Source organism: Atta cephalotes, assembly GCF_000143395.1.
Source record: "Atta cephalotes unplaced genomic scaffold scaffold00083, whole genome shotgun sequence".
Taxonomy (NCBI): Eukaryota; Metazoa; Arthropoda; class Insecta; order Hymenoptera; family Formicidae; genus Atta; species Atta cephalotes.
In genome coordinates this window covers 674,692-690,285 of record NW_012130147.1, presented here as the reverse complement: position 1 = coordinate 690,285, position 15,594 = coordinate 674,692, and the positions used below count along the sequence as shown (strand labels likewise).

The 15,594-nt window shown below is 32.1% G+C and overlaps 3 protein-coding genes across 3 annotated transcripts in view; 1 reads left to right on the top strand and 2 right to left on the bottom strand.

Moving 5' to 3' along the window:
* Window positions 1-2,181, bottom strand: part of LOC105624635 (aspartate aminotransferase, mitochondrial) — a 4,877-nt gene extending 2,696 nt beyond the window's left edge. The window contains exons 1-6 of the mRNA XM_012205991.1: window positions 2,093-2,181; window positions 1,299-1,455; window positions 940-1,068; window positions 657-878; window positions 170-326; window positions 6-53 (exon numbers count right to left, since the gene is read on the bottom strand). Coding sequence (XP_012061381.1) covers window positions 6-53; window positions 170-326; window positions 657-878; window positions 940-1,068; window positions 1,299-1,455; window positions 2,093-2,181 — 802 coding nt within the window. The remainder of the gene's footprint in view (window positions 1-5; window positions 54-169; window positions 327-656; window positions 879-939; window positions 1,069-1,298; window positions 1,456-2,092) is intronic.
* Window positions 2,182-2,941: 760 nt separating this feature from the next.
* LOC105624609 (THO complex subunit 6 homolog) lies at window positions 2,942-4,740 on the top strand. The gene is made up of 5 exons (XM_012205966.1): window positions 2,942-3,057; window positions 3,257-3,478; window positions 3,609-3,776; window positions 3,909-4,071; window positions 4,199-4,740. The coding sequence occupies exons 1-5, from the start codon at window positions 2,942-2,944 to the stop codon at window positions 4,517-4,519; spliced, it is 990 nt and encodes a 329-aa protein (XP_012061356.1). The 3' UTR covers window positions 4,520-4,740.
* A 547-nt stretch (window positions 4,741-5,287) lies between these two features.
* Window positions 5,288-15,594, bottom strand: part of LOC105624608 — a 17,405-nt gene continuing 7,098 nt past the window's right edge. The window contains exons 2-7 of the mRNA XM_012205965.1: window positions 9,030-9,160; window positions 7,119-7,377; window positions 6,734-6,909; window positions 6,333-6,602; window positions 5,943-6,216; window positions 5,288-5,643 (exon numbers count right to left, since the gene is read on the bottom strand). Of these exons, the coding sequence (XP_012061355.1) occupies window positions 5,288-5,643; window positions 5,943-6,216; window positions 6,333-6,602; window positions 6,734-6,909; window positions 7,119-7,377; window positions 9,030-9,160 (1,466 nt within the window). The remainder of the gene's footprint in view (window positions 5,644-5,942; window positions 6,217-6,332; window positions 6,603-6,733; window positions 6,910-7,118; window positions 7,378-9,029; window positions 9,161-15,594) is intronic.

Sequence of the window (15,594 nt, the reverse complement as noted above, 5' to 3'; positions counted from 1 at the left end):
GTGACCTTCCTTAATAAATAATCTAACTGCATAAGCATCTCTTGTAAAATCTCCTATAGAAAAATAAGTAAAGTTATAAAAAATGTTAGAGTGCATTAGTATTAAAATTATAAGGTATTACAAGGTTAATAATAATAGATGTACTATGATAAATTACATTAAAAAATACCTGAGGCAAAACCTTGATATGCCATATCAAAAAATGGGAACAGATTCTTCTTCTTAATCAGAGCAGACAATTCTTCCCATTGTTTCGGTGTGGGATCGATACCAGTAGGATTATGAGCACATGCATGTAAGAGGATAATTGATTTCTCAGGCATATTCTATTCACAGATAACATCATTAGTATGATAAAATATTAATTCCTTCAGAATTATTCATGTTAATTAATGTAATGCTACACTGATTTTATGAGCAATATGTCTCGTAAAATTTCTGCCCAATTGTAATTATTATTCATATTAGATTTGTTAGAAATCACATTGTTAATATTTAGAAAACATTTATATTAATACATAAACGTTAGTTGTTATAATTGTTTAAATAATTCGATATAAAATTTTATGAATATTTTTTAGATATTTTCTACCGATGCATGCATTAATGTTTACAATAATAGTTATTACTTTTATTTAAAAAATCTTATACTTAACGGATAAATCTTCCATTGCTCCTTTAAAATCTAAACCACACGTTTTTGGATTACAATAGCGGTAAGAGTTGACTGTAAGTCCGGCAAGTTTAAATATAGGAGCGTGGTTCGCCCATGAAGGAGTTGGTAAATAAATTTCCTTATTGCCAGGAAAAAAATGAGATAGAAATTTTGCTCCAATAAAAAGAGAACCAGTACCGGAAATTCCTTGGGTTGTTGCATTCTAAAAAGAAAAATCTTTATTAAGAAAAAACTTTACATATTATTGTCATTATAATATTTACCAATCCATTTGCGACAACTTCATTTCCATCTCCAAGAGCTAGATTAATACTATGCTGGCAAAACTCGATATTGCCAGCAATTGTGGAGTATTCCTTGTCCATTTCTTTAATTCGTATTTTCTCTTCTGCCTGTTATTTAATCCATTTATAAAATACATTTTGTATTATATTTTATAATAAATAAAATTGTATACCTATTATACTTATTATATGTAATAATTTTCTACATTAATTAATATTATATAATAATCTTATATTACGTAATAATATATAAAAAAATATCTACACAATTTTATCATTATATCTATATATAATATTAATTTTTCTCTTCTAAAATTGATATTTTATTTATAACTAACCTTCCGAACACTCGGAAGAACATACGGTTTGCCATTGTCATCCCTATAAGCGCCAGCACCTACATTGATTTTCTTTGGATTTTTATCTTTCTTATATGCCTCGGTGAGTCCCAGAATGGCATCTGGTGGTCCCATTTCAATATGAGACCACCATGAACTGTAACATATGTATTTTAAACAAATTACTATTATCATGTAGTTTATTTAATTTCATATCAAAAAGATAAGATATTAAGAGTGCATTCTGTTTCGTGCATGAATGCGTATGATACATCATTTATCCTCGTTTAACATTCAGTAAACGACAAAGATAATGATGTATTACGCACATCATCACATCATGCGTGAAATGGAATGCATCTTATCTTTCAAGGGCGATGTAAGTTAAAAAATAACAGAATTATAGAAATTTGAATTTATAAAAGATAATTTAATTCAATTAAAAGGAACTCTGTTCTTTCTGTATTTTTTCTTTTGCTCAAATCTTTTACTGACTTTCTATACATAAAGTAAATACAAATGTTCAAATATTTTCAATTACATAATTAAATTAATTGATCTTCTCGCTGTGCTGATTCTTAATACTTTTCTGCAATTTTATGACTGTACATATCTCGAAATCTTAATTAAAATAGATAAAATAGAATAAAATTAAGACTCCAATTTCGATAGAGAGATAATAGTAATATAATTATATCTTCAATGAAAAAAGCATGCAAATCTGGGTAATTTTATGAAGGTCGAAAGGTCATTCGTTTCAAATAAAAAAAAAAAACGATCGAGCGAAAACTCACCTGGAGGATCTTGCAGCCATGGAAAAGGGATTGCAGGCACTTTTCAGGAAATTGCCAGTTCTCACGAGCAGTCTTGTGGTTTGTGCCATTTGGAATATAATTCTTCGCTTTCTAAATGTAAAAAATAAAAGCCTCAGATGATGTCAAATTCCAAATTTGACTGAACCCTACTGAATCCCGGGACCGATGCTGAGAGAAAGAGATTCGGAATTTTGGGCATATATATTTGACTATAACAAGACTGACTGACTGACTGGAACGCGAAACGATGGTCACATGATCAGAGCGAAATCGCGCGGAATACGACAAGGTTATCACAATTTTTACAGTCGTTTATCATTTATCAACGCGTTATCAATATAGAAATTCTTTTTTTTTATAGTTACTTTTTGTTTTGCGCATGAAGTACGTCATAATCGTTTTGTATGTCCTGTACGATGTTGTAAACAATCAAGCTTAAAGAAATTGATATAAAACAATTCGTGGATCGTGTTCGATACGCGAGAATTTTCAGTTCTTTTTGCTCATAGTTAAATCTCCCCTTTTAAAGCGAACTTTAAGTTTATCATTAAATATTATTAAATATTTCTTTAATTTTCAAAAACGGTAGGCTTCTTAAGCTCTGCGATGTTTTCCTAACCTAATCTAAGCCTCTAACCCTAACCTAAAAATACTAATAAAATTGGTAAACATTCGACTTTGCTGCACGTTAATTGTCCGATAATCTTGTTTGCAAGACTTGTGTAAAAAAACTTTTAAATTGCTAGCATTATGATAAAATATTAGAGAGAAAAACGATATATATTGATTGTGCATGTGTATGTATAATATGTTAATAAACTGGAGAAAATGATAGATTTAACTGACAAGAAATTACTTTACAACACCGTGCTATCACAAACATTCTCGCCCGATGGAAATTATCTTCTGGCTGGCAATATTTATGGGGACATCTCAATATTTGAGTAAGGAAATTTTTGAATGAGGAATTTTGTTTCCAGTATATCTAACATATATTGTTGCAATATATGTACTCATGCAATTCTTTGCAAGAAGTTGAAAACAGTTAAGATGTGTATATTTAATCTTTGAAATCAGACAAACAGTTATTTATTTTTAAATTACTTGATTTAATATTTCTAATTTTTCTAAATTTTCAAATAGTCTGTCAAAGGCCTTAGGGCCCAACAAAGAGAATGAGTTACAAGGACCTAGTTATCGCTTTGCTGCATATCCCGATCAGGAAGTTGCATGTATGCTTTCTGTGGAGAATTTTCTTGTGACAGGAACACGTGGTGAAATATCGGGATGGGACTGGAAGATAGTTACATCGAATAAGGCTCCTAAGAGTAAAGTATCATGGAATATACAAATTCCTGCTAATAAGTAAGTGATATTAAAAGAATATAATTAAAACAAAATGTATTAAAAATTGTGACATGTTTAGAATTGTAAATTATAAACTTTGTATATTTATCTTTTAGAATAAAAAAATGAAATATATATTTTCTTTCAGAGACAGTTATGATAAGCCAGACATAAATTACATGCTATATTCGAAAATGAATAATTTACTGTATGTTGGCTGTGGTGATAACAATATTTATGTCATAAACTTAGAAAGCAGGAAGATTCTGAGAAGCATGCAGGGCCATACTGATTACATACACTGCCTTGCCATGATGTAATTATTTTTTGATCTGACTATATATGAGAACTACATTATACAAAAGCCTGATTATTATTATTAGATTATTATTTAGATTTATTATAATTTATTATAATTTATTATAATTTAGACTTCTGCGAATTTTAGGGATAATCAGCTTGCATCCTGTAGCGAGGATGGTTCTGTAAGATTATGGGATTTGCGCAAAAAGGAGAACACTAATATATTAACGCCTCATTTAATAGATAAAGTTGCTCGACCACGACTTGGAAAATGGATTGGTGCTGTTGATTTCACAGAAGATTGGTTGGTAAGTAATAATGATATATTTATCAGAATATTTATCAAAAAGGAAGGATATTAAATGAAAATAATGAAAAGGAAATGAATTGCATCTAAATTAATTTTTAATTATATTCTGATTATAATAATTCTAGCTGTGTGGCGGTGGGCCCAGCTTATCATTGTGGCACGTACGAACGATGGAGGTAGCAACAATTTTCGATTTGGCTGATCAAGGAATCCATGTAGCAGAGATCTACGAAGAACGCGTGATCGCTGGGGGTACGACCGACCATGTTCATCATATGACATATCAAGGCGACATTCTAGCCAAAGTTCCCACCTCGAGTCTCACAGTCTATAGTGTGGTACATCAAGAAACACCACATAAAGTGCTCAGTGTGGCTGGCTCTTCAAATTGCATTGATATTAGCACAAACTACAATTACCGCGAAATGATGCTCAAGTTTGCATAATAATTATTAGGAATTATTAGGAATAATTATCGAAATTCCATATAAAATGGGAATTTAATTTTCCAATAAAGATTTTTCCAAATGATTTGGATGAACGAATTAAATATAATTAATTTGCAATTTTTTAAAATAAATATATTAATAAAGTATACATTTTTTATACGATATGATTCTTTTGTACAAATATACAAGCGATATTTGCGCAATGAAATGCAAAAATAGATATACATGTATTTATATAATTATCCTTATAATTATACTTTTTATATTGTCTTTTCCTTCCTTAGGAAAATATAAAATAAAATACAGATAAATATGAAAGTTTATCTGTATTCGCCGAAGAATTTTGACAACCTTTTTCGTGATTGCCAAGTATTATACACAAAATAACAAGTCTTCGCATACTCCTTTTTTCTGCCTTTTATTTATAAATTTAAAAAGTTTATATATATTTTAATAAAAAAGAATATATTTTTAATTAAAATTAATATTTCTTTAATAAATACTGAATTTATAATATCACATTTGTGAAACTATACATAAAGAATTCTCTCTCTTTTATTTATAATACAATTATTTAAAAAATGAAACAAAAATTCTTCATGTCAGTTAATTACAAAATTAACTGTTAATAGATTAATCCGATTCTACTTAAGTAAATTTGGCAGTATTTATAAGAACATTGCTTCGAGAGTGCGATATCATTTCTTCACGAATTTCGTAAACAAGAGTTTGTTAACATTAAATAATCCCTCTGATTAAAAGGGATCAGAGAAAACCGTGACCGGCGATGACCGCGGGGATAAATCCTTCTCTGCCATCCCTGGAACGCACCCAGAACCAGTCGTTCGTATGATCGCTCAGCAAAGCGACCACATCGCCTTTCGAGACCGTCAAAGCGTTTGCGGCATGCGCCTCGTAATCATTCCTAATCACCAGGAGTGTGTACCGCGAGCCTTTGGTGCGCGCGTTTGCTGCTGCTCTCAAATACAACCGATCAACACTCCGTTCACCGCATGCCGATACTGCGTCTCTTGATCCTCGCCTCATTCTGCCGCTGCGTCCACGACTTGCCCCGCACTCAGATCTAGTATCACGCAGCTTCTCCATGTCTGTCATATTTCCTGAAGAAAACAATTACAAAAATTAAGAGTTTAATAACAAAATATTTTATGTCTGAAAGAAAATTACAAACAAAATTAAATTAATCTATTAGATAGCAAAAAAAAAGTGAGTTACAAATTCACTTAATAGGAAAGATTTAATTAAAGATTTTATTAAATTATAATTGAAATGTATCAGAATTAATAAATTTATATCTAAAGAAATTATATTATTGATAAAATTTTTTTTTTTCAATTATTCTAATTACTTTATTTCTCAACATTACAGGACCTATTTTATAGGAATATTTCATTTATACCTAATGGTCGAGGAAAAACATCAGTGGAATCTTCCCAGCATGGTCCTCGAGTAGATTGCGGTAAGATCCCTAAGGGTAAACAGGCAGCGTAGCCGACGTAACCCTCCTGTCCGTGAGGTGTTTGCACGTATAGCCAGGTTTGATTTTTGAAGACGGCATTCACAACTGTACCAAGAGGAAGAGCCATTTCATCCTGTATACCGCCTTGAGTCTGATATAATACCGATGGGAAAGACAGGACAACTGGGATGTTCGCTGGTCTTTCTATAGATGCCTACGATTACAATTGTATATTATACTATATATAGGTATAAACACAAGATATTAATTCTATAAAGAATAAAAAAGTTATAGAATTATAGGAGATAAACAATAAAAGACAAGAAGCACCTTAGTTAGGAATGCGTCGAGATCGGCGATCTCATAGCCGAATCTACTGGGTAGTCTAGGTTTGTGCGAACGTTTGGTCCGCCTATGTCGATGTTTCTCTCGTCCATTGGGTGTCGACGTTGATTCACGAGATACTAGGGAAGGCTCGGATACGGCTCTCTTTACTTTTTCCTTTTCTTTCGTATTTTTGAGACCGATAAATTCTTTGTTAAAGTGCCTCTCGAGAGGATTATCCAACTGCTTTTCACCGATCGTCTCTTTGTCAACAGTCTTCAAAAGAAATGTTTGAAAACAGTAAAAAAATATTTGTAAAATTCAAAAATAATAAACTTAGAATAATGGGAGAGTTTATTTAAAAGAAAATTTATACCTCGTATTACAAAATAAAAATTAAAAATTACCTTCTCGATTCTTTCGATCTTTTGAAGCCTGTGCAAAATTTTCTCGCGTTTCTCGATGCTCTCCTTATTCTCGATATTTTCCTTGCTAGCAGCGTCTTTATCCTTGATACTTTTAACGCTTCTTCTCGAAGATCTCTTGCTACTCCGTGAAAAAGTGTCTCGATCATTATTTGTACCTTTCAAAGAAACATTTTGCATAATTTCATATAGTTTACTAATAACATAACGAGATAGTATAACATTGTAACATTTATTTCTATATTAAAAATAATAAATTGAAGCAAAGTTTCTTATTAACATGATTATTGATATCATAATAGGTATTATCAATATTAGTCTCAAAATAAAAATGACAAATAATATAGAAAAAAAGATGATTTTTCACCTCCGCTGCCGTTAATGGTCGAATAGTTATTGGGCCCAGGACCCAAATTAGATTGTTGTTGGCCACGCAAGACCCAAGTTAACGAGATTCTGGGGCGTAACAAGGCACTCGAGCGTTGCCCCATGCTCGTCGACGACGCGATGGACGTCGGGGAGGGTGTCGGCGCTCTCGAGAGTGATGGCGATCTCGAGTCACCCGTCACGATCTGCAACGGGCAGTCCGCCACCAAGTCCACCGTCTGCACCGAACAGCCATACTGCTAGAAAATACATTTTCTCGATAATTTAATAAGGAAGACGCTGAAATTCATTAAAAATCTTTTTAATAAAAATCTTTTTTTATCAATTAAAATTTTGAAAATTGTTTAAATACAAAACGCAAGATATAATCATCCAAAAAAGAATTAAACTATAGCAAGCTATAGATAAAAAATTCTAAAAATTACAATTCATTGTTCAGCAAACATACTGACGTCAAAATGACGACAAATAATGTCAGCTTGCTTGTTGGACAATGAATATAATTATAATTTTTAGAATTTTTAGCGCTTGCTTATAGCGATTTAATTTTTTTTCTAGCCATTCTAAGTGTGCTGATAAACTCATCTGATGTAATTCTCTTTCAATATTTTAAATTAATAATCACTATTCATGAGACGTACGTAATGCCGTGTAATATTTTTTTTATTAATGCCGTGTCGCATCCTCGCGTTTCTAGAACGTGACTAACCGGTCGGAACGAAGCAGGAAACTAAGATGCGGTACATTTCCTTTACATTTTCCATATTCTTTAAGAAAAAGATGTTCTTGGAAAAAAAATGATTTTCTTACTGCATTTTTCTACTGATTTCTAAACGTACTAATATCTTAAAAAAATATTATGTATTATATAAATGAATTAAATATATGTAAAAAATAATTTAAATTCAAAATTATATGACAGAGAAATGTAATATCTGAATGTAAACATTCAGATATTATACGCAATATTGATCTCTCCTTCAATTCTATTTAATATTAAATATTAAAAACTTTTATATCAAATTCTTTGAAAAGAAAATTTCAATTTTATCATAGTAATTATGCTTCATGAGGAGAACAATCAAAACTTTCGAAAGTGATCCGGGTAAGTATTGGATTCTTATCCTGTCAGCTCACTGGAGGAGCCATTTTTTTCATTCAGAAAGTGAATTATTAATCTCATAGACGTTCAATTAACCCGCATGGCGAGTCGTCGAAATGAATTATTTGGCGAGGTTCTCATGAGATTCCGATCGTGTTTTACCACGCCATTAGAAATTTATGATCGTCGTTTCTTTCTCATGCGCGAATAAATTTCTAAGCTCATATATTAATTTTAAGATATTTTGCTGAGATATTGCAAGATATTGCAATTTTTATTATACATATACACAGTTAAAAAATTACAAACATAAATATCTTCAAATATTAATAGTGATCACTTGAATTCTATTAATGTTAGTTTAACAAACTAACTGGATATTACAATGTGCATAATTATTTCATTTCAAATATTTTATTTCTATCACATTTATTTCTATCACATTTTTTATTTTTTGATCATGTACACAAAATAAAAACAGCAATGTTGAGCATTGATATATACAAATAATTATCGTTTTTCATTAGCTAAGGATCGAAGAGTGTATAACGTTCGATGCAAAAGTAAAGTTTAACATTGTTAAACGTTTTTCATTATGGTTTAAAAAATTATTATACAAACTGCACGATGATTACTATAAATTGTATTATATGAATAGAAAGCAAATTTTTATATAAGCAATTTAATAATTTGTTTTTAAACATTTTTCTAAAAATGTTTGAAAATAAATTTTTTTTACACATATTGTATTGTGTCTTTATATCGATTGTATAATATATTGTACGGTACCTTGTAGGAGATTCTATCGTTAATCGATGGAGCTAGGACAGCGGGATCTTCCCCTGAAATAGTCACAGTTTCCGTTTCCTCCAACTGATAATCGATCTCGCTACTCCAAGAATGTCGCCTTTTCAAATCCCCTAAAACACAAAACAATACTCAATTTTAAAAACCGATTAAAAAGAAAGAACAAATTTTAAAATAACGAGAATAAATTCCTTCCAAGATGTATAAAACAATAAATTAATATTTTTAATCTTGTATGTATATTTTATATAAATATTGTTATATTATTTTGTATATAACAGTAATTAAATTAAGTAATAAATGTATAAAAATAAAAAAACAAAAAGATGTGTAATTGTTTACTTTTTCGATAAAATTAAATAAAAATAGATCGTAATAGAAATTATAAAATATTGAATCGACCAAGGATAATTTCTACGTATTGTGATTTGCGTGCCTCGATCACTTCGCGTTCTCTTCGAAGCCAAGGATCTCGAAAAACATTTCGGGGCCTTACACGCACGGAGATAATGGATGAGAGAATAAGCTCTCTGCTTAAACACAGTATTCGAGTCCCGTGACTTATGGGATTCGATCGGACGCGGTGTAGGGCCCGTAGGGGGGACCTCAACCTACGAATTTGCTCGTTTACTCGTATCAGTGGAATGCCGTAGCGATGCGATGGTAGATCCTTTCCTCCATGGGAAGCGAACGAGTAATCGTGGCTGCCGCGCCGCGCTAAGATTTATCGATCTCGCGCAATTCAAATGTCGATTACGTAAGTTGAATCCGCGATCGAGTAAAAATGTGACGAATAAGACTTGTTCGTAAGCAAGAATACTGCGATATTCTCTGACGCTAATCTAGATTCCAATATTGCATAGAAATATTGTCAGAGTATATTTTAAATTAATATCTGTGATTTAATATTACATTAATAATAAACTTCAACATATTACAGATTAATATTAAATTCATTATTGAATTATTACAAAATATATTCGCTAATAATAAAATTAATATTGAAACAATATCACCGGATGCGTATTTCAGTATATGCCGATGCGATGAATTTATATGCATCCGGATGATAATGTTGAACGACTCGATTTGCACGCACGTGATCAGCGAACACGTGCACCACAAAGTGGCTGTGTCGGTGACATCCGCGTAACTTTTAACGTAGACATGAATATTACCAAGAGTTTTTTTGGGAAAGATTATATAATTATAGATCTTTTTAATTACCATGTGTCTTTACATAAAAATTAACGCTCAGATACTTTATCTCTATTACATAAGAAATAATACATAAAGTCATGTTAGAAATAAAAATGTGCACGGAAAAAAAATTAATTGGATGGTACAGCAAATATATAACTTTTTATTACGCGAACATTCAACATTAATAACTAAAGAAGATTTGATGGTTTAGCAAATCATCAATGCTATTCAGCTGTCAATTTTGCTATTTTAACATAGAAAATTGACTGTCTGTATATTTATTACAACTGTAGATTTGCCGAATCAGTGAAGTTTTCAGCTGTGTTTTTTTTCCATGTGACAATTACAGAAATGGAAAGATTGGAACAGTATTAATATAATTTCCAGAATCACGATATCAAAGTTTTTATCGCGTATGCGAAAGCTAACTTTCCAACTGAAGCGCGTGGTATCATTTATCGTGCATACTATTTTTTGCATATTATAGAAAAAATTGAGAGAGAGCTAAAGCAAACGCTAAGATTAATTCTCTAAAGAGATATGCATGATGAATCGTGTTTATCTAGCTTTTCCCATGAGAATGAGAACAGATCACAGAAAAGATCACCGAGAGTTCCTTTCACGGCCCGTAATGAATTCCTCAGCTTTCTCATAAACGTAGATACAATTCAATCCAAGCCACAATAAATCCTCGTTATCTCTGAACCCGTCGCTATCCAGTGAGCTTTTATCAAGTTTCTTCGACACGGTCGAAAGATACGAGAGCAACTCTCCGTGTTTACCATCACTATCGAACATCGTTTGACAGATGATGTCTGTGTATTGAACAAATAATTGGCAAGAGAAAAAAGTCACCGAGCAAGAGAGGAACGAGAATTACCTGAACTATGCGACCGCTTCCGCTTCTTTGGTTCGCTGTTTGATCGCGGAAACTTATTAACATTTAACTGCTAATCATCACGTTATCATCTAGATCACTCGAAGCGTTGTCGTCGATGCTGTCGCTGCCATTGGCTTAATACCCATGATGAAGACATCACTGTCAAGTGATGTTTCGTTCCGCGCCATACAGCCTCGTGATTATATCTCGATATTTTTATTTTTATACAGTGTGTATTTTTTTTTATCCTTTTTATGCTTTTATATTTTATCGAGACGACATGAGGAATCTTAGAAAATCCATTGAACTCACTAAGATCTACGATACTTTTATGTACATTAGCGTTTATTTATGATATACGATCATTATAATCAAATTGAATTTGATTAAAGATTAAAGATCTTGTGACAATATTTTATCTCTTATATCTTTTAATTAATTTATTGTTATATATTTAATTTATATTAGATATTTAGAAAATCAACATCTCCAATTGATATTTTCTTACAATTTCACACTTTCACTTAAAATTAATTCATGCATATAATTATGTGATTTAGTACAACACGTTACTTTGATAGATTTAATATCTTGATAGATTTTCACATTGCTTTATACACTCAAAATCTTTTCTCATACTTTCAACCTTTCGACTTTTTCACACTCAAATCCTTTAAAATATTTCCTTTAAAAAATTGTTTTTCGACAATTTTGCACTCACATTGACTAGAGATCGCCTTCTTCGAAAGTAAAATATAAAAATGGAGAAAAGATGATTGAAAAAATAATTGAAAGAAATGCGTTTTACTGCACTTTTCATCGATTGCTGGACACTGATAGCGAGATAGCAGATTCGCTTATAGATTCACCCACAGGTGCAGCTCTGACTAGACTAAACGTGCTCGTTGCGGTGCGCCGAGTAGTACTCTAGGCGAGAAGAAAGATCCGGGGAGAGAAAGCGGGATGAAGAGAAAGAGAGAGAGAAGGTAATAATCCAATGCTTCGATTGGTCCATGCTTCCCGCGAAAACGGCTCGTCCAATCGCCGTGACCGCGTAATTGTCGGCTATCAGACTTCGCAAAAACGACCCCGACTTGGACCTCGAGTCTCACGAAGCCGCCCCTTCGACTGATGTTCATCCGATGAACACGCACTTCCCTCGGTACGTTTCCCTCCCGTCTCGTTCAAGTGAAAATACCGTTAAATATTGTTGCTAAAAAATAGAGCAATGTCTCTAGCGGAATCGTAAATGTGTTGTCATAAAACAATTGTTTTAATTAAATATAAAAATGTAAAATAATAGATATATTTTTTATAATTATTCCACATTTTTTAGCTTCTATAATAAAAAATTCTTAGAAGAAAAACTATGTAATATAAGTCAAATATCTTTTATTTAGATAATTTAAAGATATTTACTATTATTAATAGTTATAATAATTTATTATATTAATTTTAGCTTGATAATTTTGAATAAAATTATCCATTAAAAAAGACTTCAGCCTCTCTTTGCTCGCAAAAAGCAAGATACGTTGTCTACTTTGTTACACACTTTGAAATTACAACATTTTGTTTCTCGTCGCTCATCCCCGTGTATACTTATCCTAGTATAATTTATAATTTCACGATTTTTATGAGATTCGCGCCCTGACATCTCTCGTCATACCCGAACGAATGAATAACTCTTTCGCGCGAGAGAGACGAGGGAGGATGGGCGGTTCATAAGTGGCGGGTCGATGAGACGCAGCGGGGTGAGGAACTGAGGTGGAGGAGGGCCCAGCGACCTCTGACCCCCTTGGGAACCGTGAAGAGCCCGAGGGCAATGTGCGGCCGAGAAAGGGACTCGAGAATCCGACCGGGACCCACCCGACCCAAAATACTTGCATGCTGGTTACATCGCTGCCGGCGTAACCACCGGCGGACCTGACGGCCCGCTCAACCGATCACGAATTAATTCGTCGCGAGAAATAATCGGCTTCTAGAGAGTGTCGATTTGTATGCCTAAACTACATTGATATAATGAAAATGAAGGTAATATTATAAACAGGAGAAAGCAACGTAAGGAACAGTTAATAGCTGAGTGTAGACAAAAACATTTATACTAAAAATTTACTTATATTTAGGAAAATACATATATAAAATTATAAAAAAATGATTGAAAAGTAAATATCTAAGGCCTTGAATCCTATATTTTTTAATGTTTTATGTTTTATCATACACGGAAAAAAATTCAAGTATCTAAGAATTTAGCTGAAAATAATTTTATTAAATCATTAAAATAATTAACATGATAAGTAATACTGTACAACAGTTTTCTAGTAACCAGCTTGAGCGTCCTACATAATTATTTTGATAGCCTAAATTATTTCCAAATCTGCGTCTAACTAATTTTTGAAATATTTAAAAATTTTTCTGTTCTTTCCATGTACGTGTTTTTCATTAAGTATCTAAACTTTTTGTCAACAAAACATTATAGAAAAAATAAATAATAAGATATTAGGATTTCTGAAGTCTCCATTGTGATAACATTTCTTACAGATATTTTCTAATAAAAATGGCCAATCGTGTCAAAGATAAAAAAAAAAACATACGTCTGTCGATCAATCGGTCCTAAATGAAAAGAATGTTCAGTGGAAGAGTCTCCAGTTGAACTTTAAAATCTCTCCAGTTTTTCCAACCGATACGATTGTAAAACAAACATCGATTCTCATGAATAGCTATGGGTCTTGGCTCTCATCCTGATTGGCGCGTACATATTTTCGCCTTGATCCTGGGCAAGGATTTAAGAGGGACGAGAAGCGAGTGAGGCGCAGAAAGCGCGTGAGCGTGTAATGGTGATTGAATGCGGCTAATGGCCGTTCTGTACGGGACTTTTCATACAGCCCCGCCAAGATATACGTTATGACCACGGCACAACATTTACCGGGTGGTAAACAGCCACGCATAAACTTCAACTCAAGTCCTCTTTCAAGATGGGAAAAAGAGGGAGTTAGGGAAAGAGAGCGTGTTCATTGCCGACCTGGTTCTCTGTCACCTGGAGAACACGGTTCGAGGTACTTGAAAGATAGCTTCGTCTTTGCGTTAAATGATAACAGCTTTATGGGAACAAAGATAAAAGACTCTATGAGAAATATTCAGTTTTGTAACATTATAATTTGAAATTTTGAGGGAGTCTCAAATTAAGCTTCAATTTTTAATTTAATTTACGAATTTACATATTTTATTCAATATTAAAATTAATTGTCTCTTCTGTTTAAAAAAAAAAAAAAACGAATTAAGACTCCTGCTTACTTACTGCATCTTGGATTAGAAGTGAAAAAATATATAAGAAAAATTCTTGCAAACTATAATATATATTAAAATGTGAATATTTTTTAATAAAACAATACATACATTTATAATCGGAAGATTTGTAAAATATACCAGAAATACTCCCCTTGTATTTCGATAAATAATCATATATATGTTATGAATTATGCTTAATCAAGAAACATAAGCTACAGCTGTCAAATTGATAAATATGATTTTATTCCCTTCTAAAATAAGAATAAAGTTTTTGGTATATTTTACAAGTGTATTCTCAAATCAAATGCAAGTATTGTTTCATTGGAAAATATTTCTATTTTAACATATTTTGCAAAAATTTTCATTATGTATTTTCTCACTTATAACGTTATTAATCTAAAGATTCGTGGTAAGTCATCAAAAGTCTTAATAGTGACGAGTATCTAATTAATTGTTTAGAAAAATTTAGGAGATTTTATTTCACTTCTTATTTTATTGACAACATTCTTATTTTCAATAACAATAGTAAATATAACAATAAATTGACGATTGAGAGTTAGCAATTAGGTGGCATTATTAATATAATCTTAATTAATTTCGCAAGAAATTTCGCAAAAGTCAATATCGGATGTTTCGGCATTTCCATCATCAGCATTTTTACTTTCATTTGAAAATCAAAATAATATAAAAAAATAATGTTAAGGGCAATTTCTCGTAAAAAGATTTTTCAGTAAAGAATTTTTCATTGCAGCAAAATTCCATACCGATGCGGTTGATTATTATTAATGCACCACGCACGTTTTAATTGCGCTCAGATCCCAAAACCGGGATACGCGCGGCTCAGTGCCTTCTGATTTACGACTTTGTGTCGCTTAGGACAATTTGTCACGGATGTGTTGCACGGTGCATTCCGATTATCCTTTCCCTATACATATTTTTAATCTCTCGCACAATTCCAAAAAGATTTCTATAAAATCAATTCCAGAATAAATCACGACGAAAATTTCCCCGATTTGCGAATTTTCAGAGAGGACTGATTCATTAAAAAAATATTTACAATAAATAAATAAATAAATATACATATGTGTGTGTGTGTGTGTGTGTGTGTGTGTGTGTGTGTGTGTGTGTGTGTGTGTGTGTGTGTGTGTGTGTGTGTGTGTGTGTGTGTGTGTGTGTGTG

Excerpts from the sequence above, each read along its gene's own strand:
- LOC105624609 (XM_012205966.1), top strand. The coding sequence starts at position 2,942 with ATGATAGATTTAACTGACAAGAAATTACTTTACAACACCGTGCTATCA. Across the intron at positions 3,479-3,608 it reads ATACAAATTCCTGCTAATAA|AGACAGTTATGATAAGCCAG; the intron begins GTAAGTGATATT and ends ATTTTCTTTCAG. Across the intron at positions 3,777-3,908 it reads ATACACTGCCTTGCCATGAT|GGATAATCAGCTTGCATCCT; the intron begins GTAATTATTTTT and ends TGCGAATTTTAG.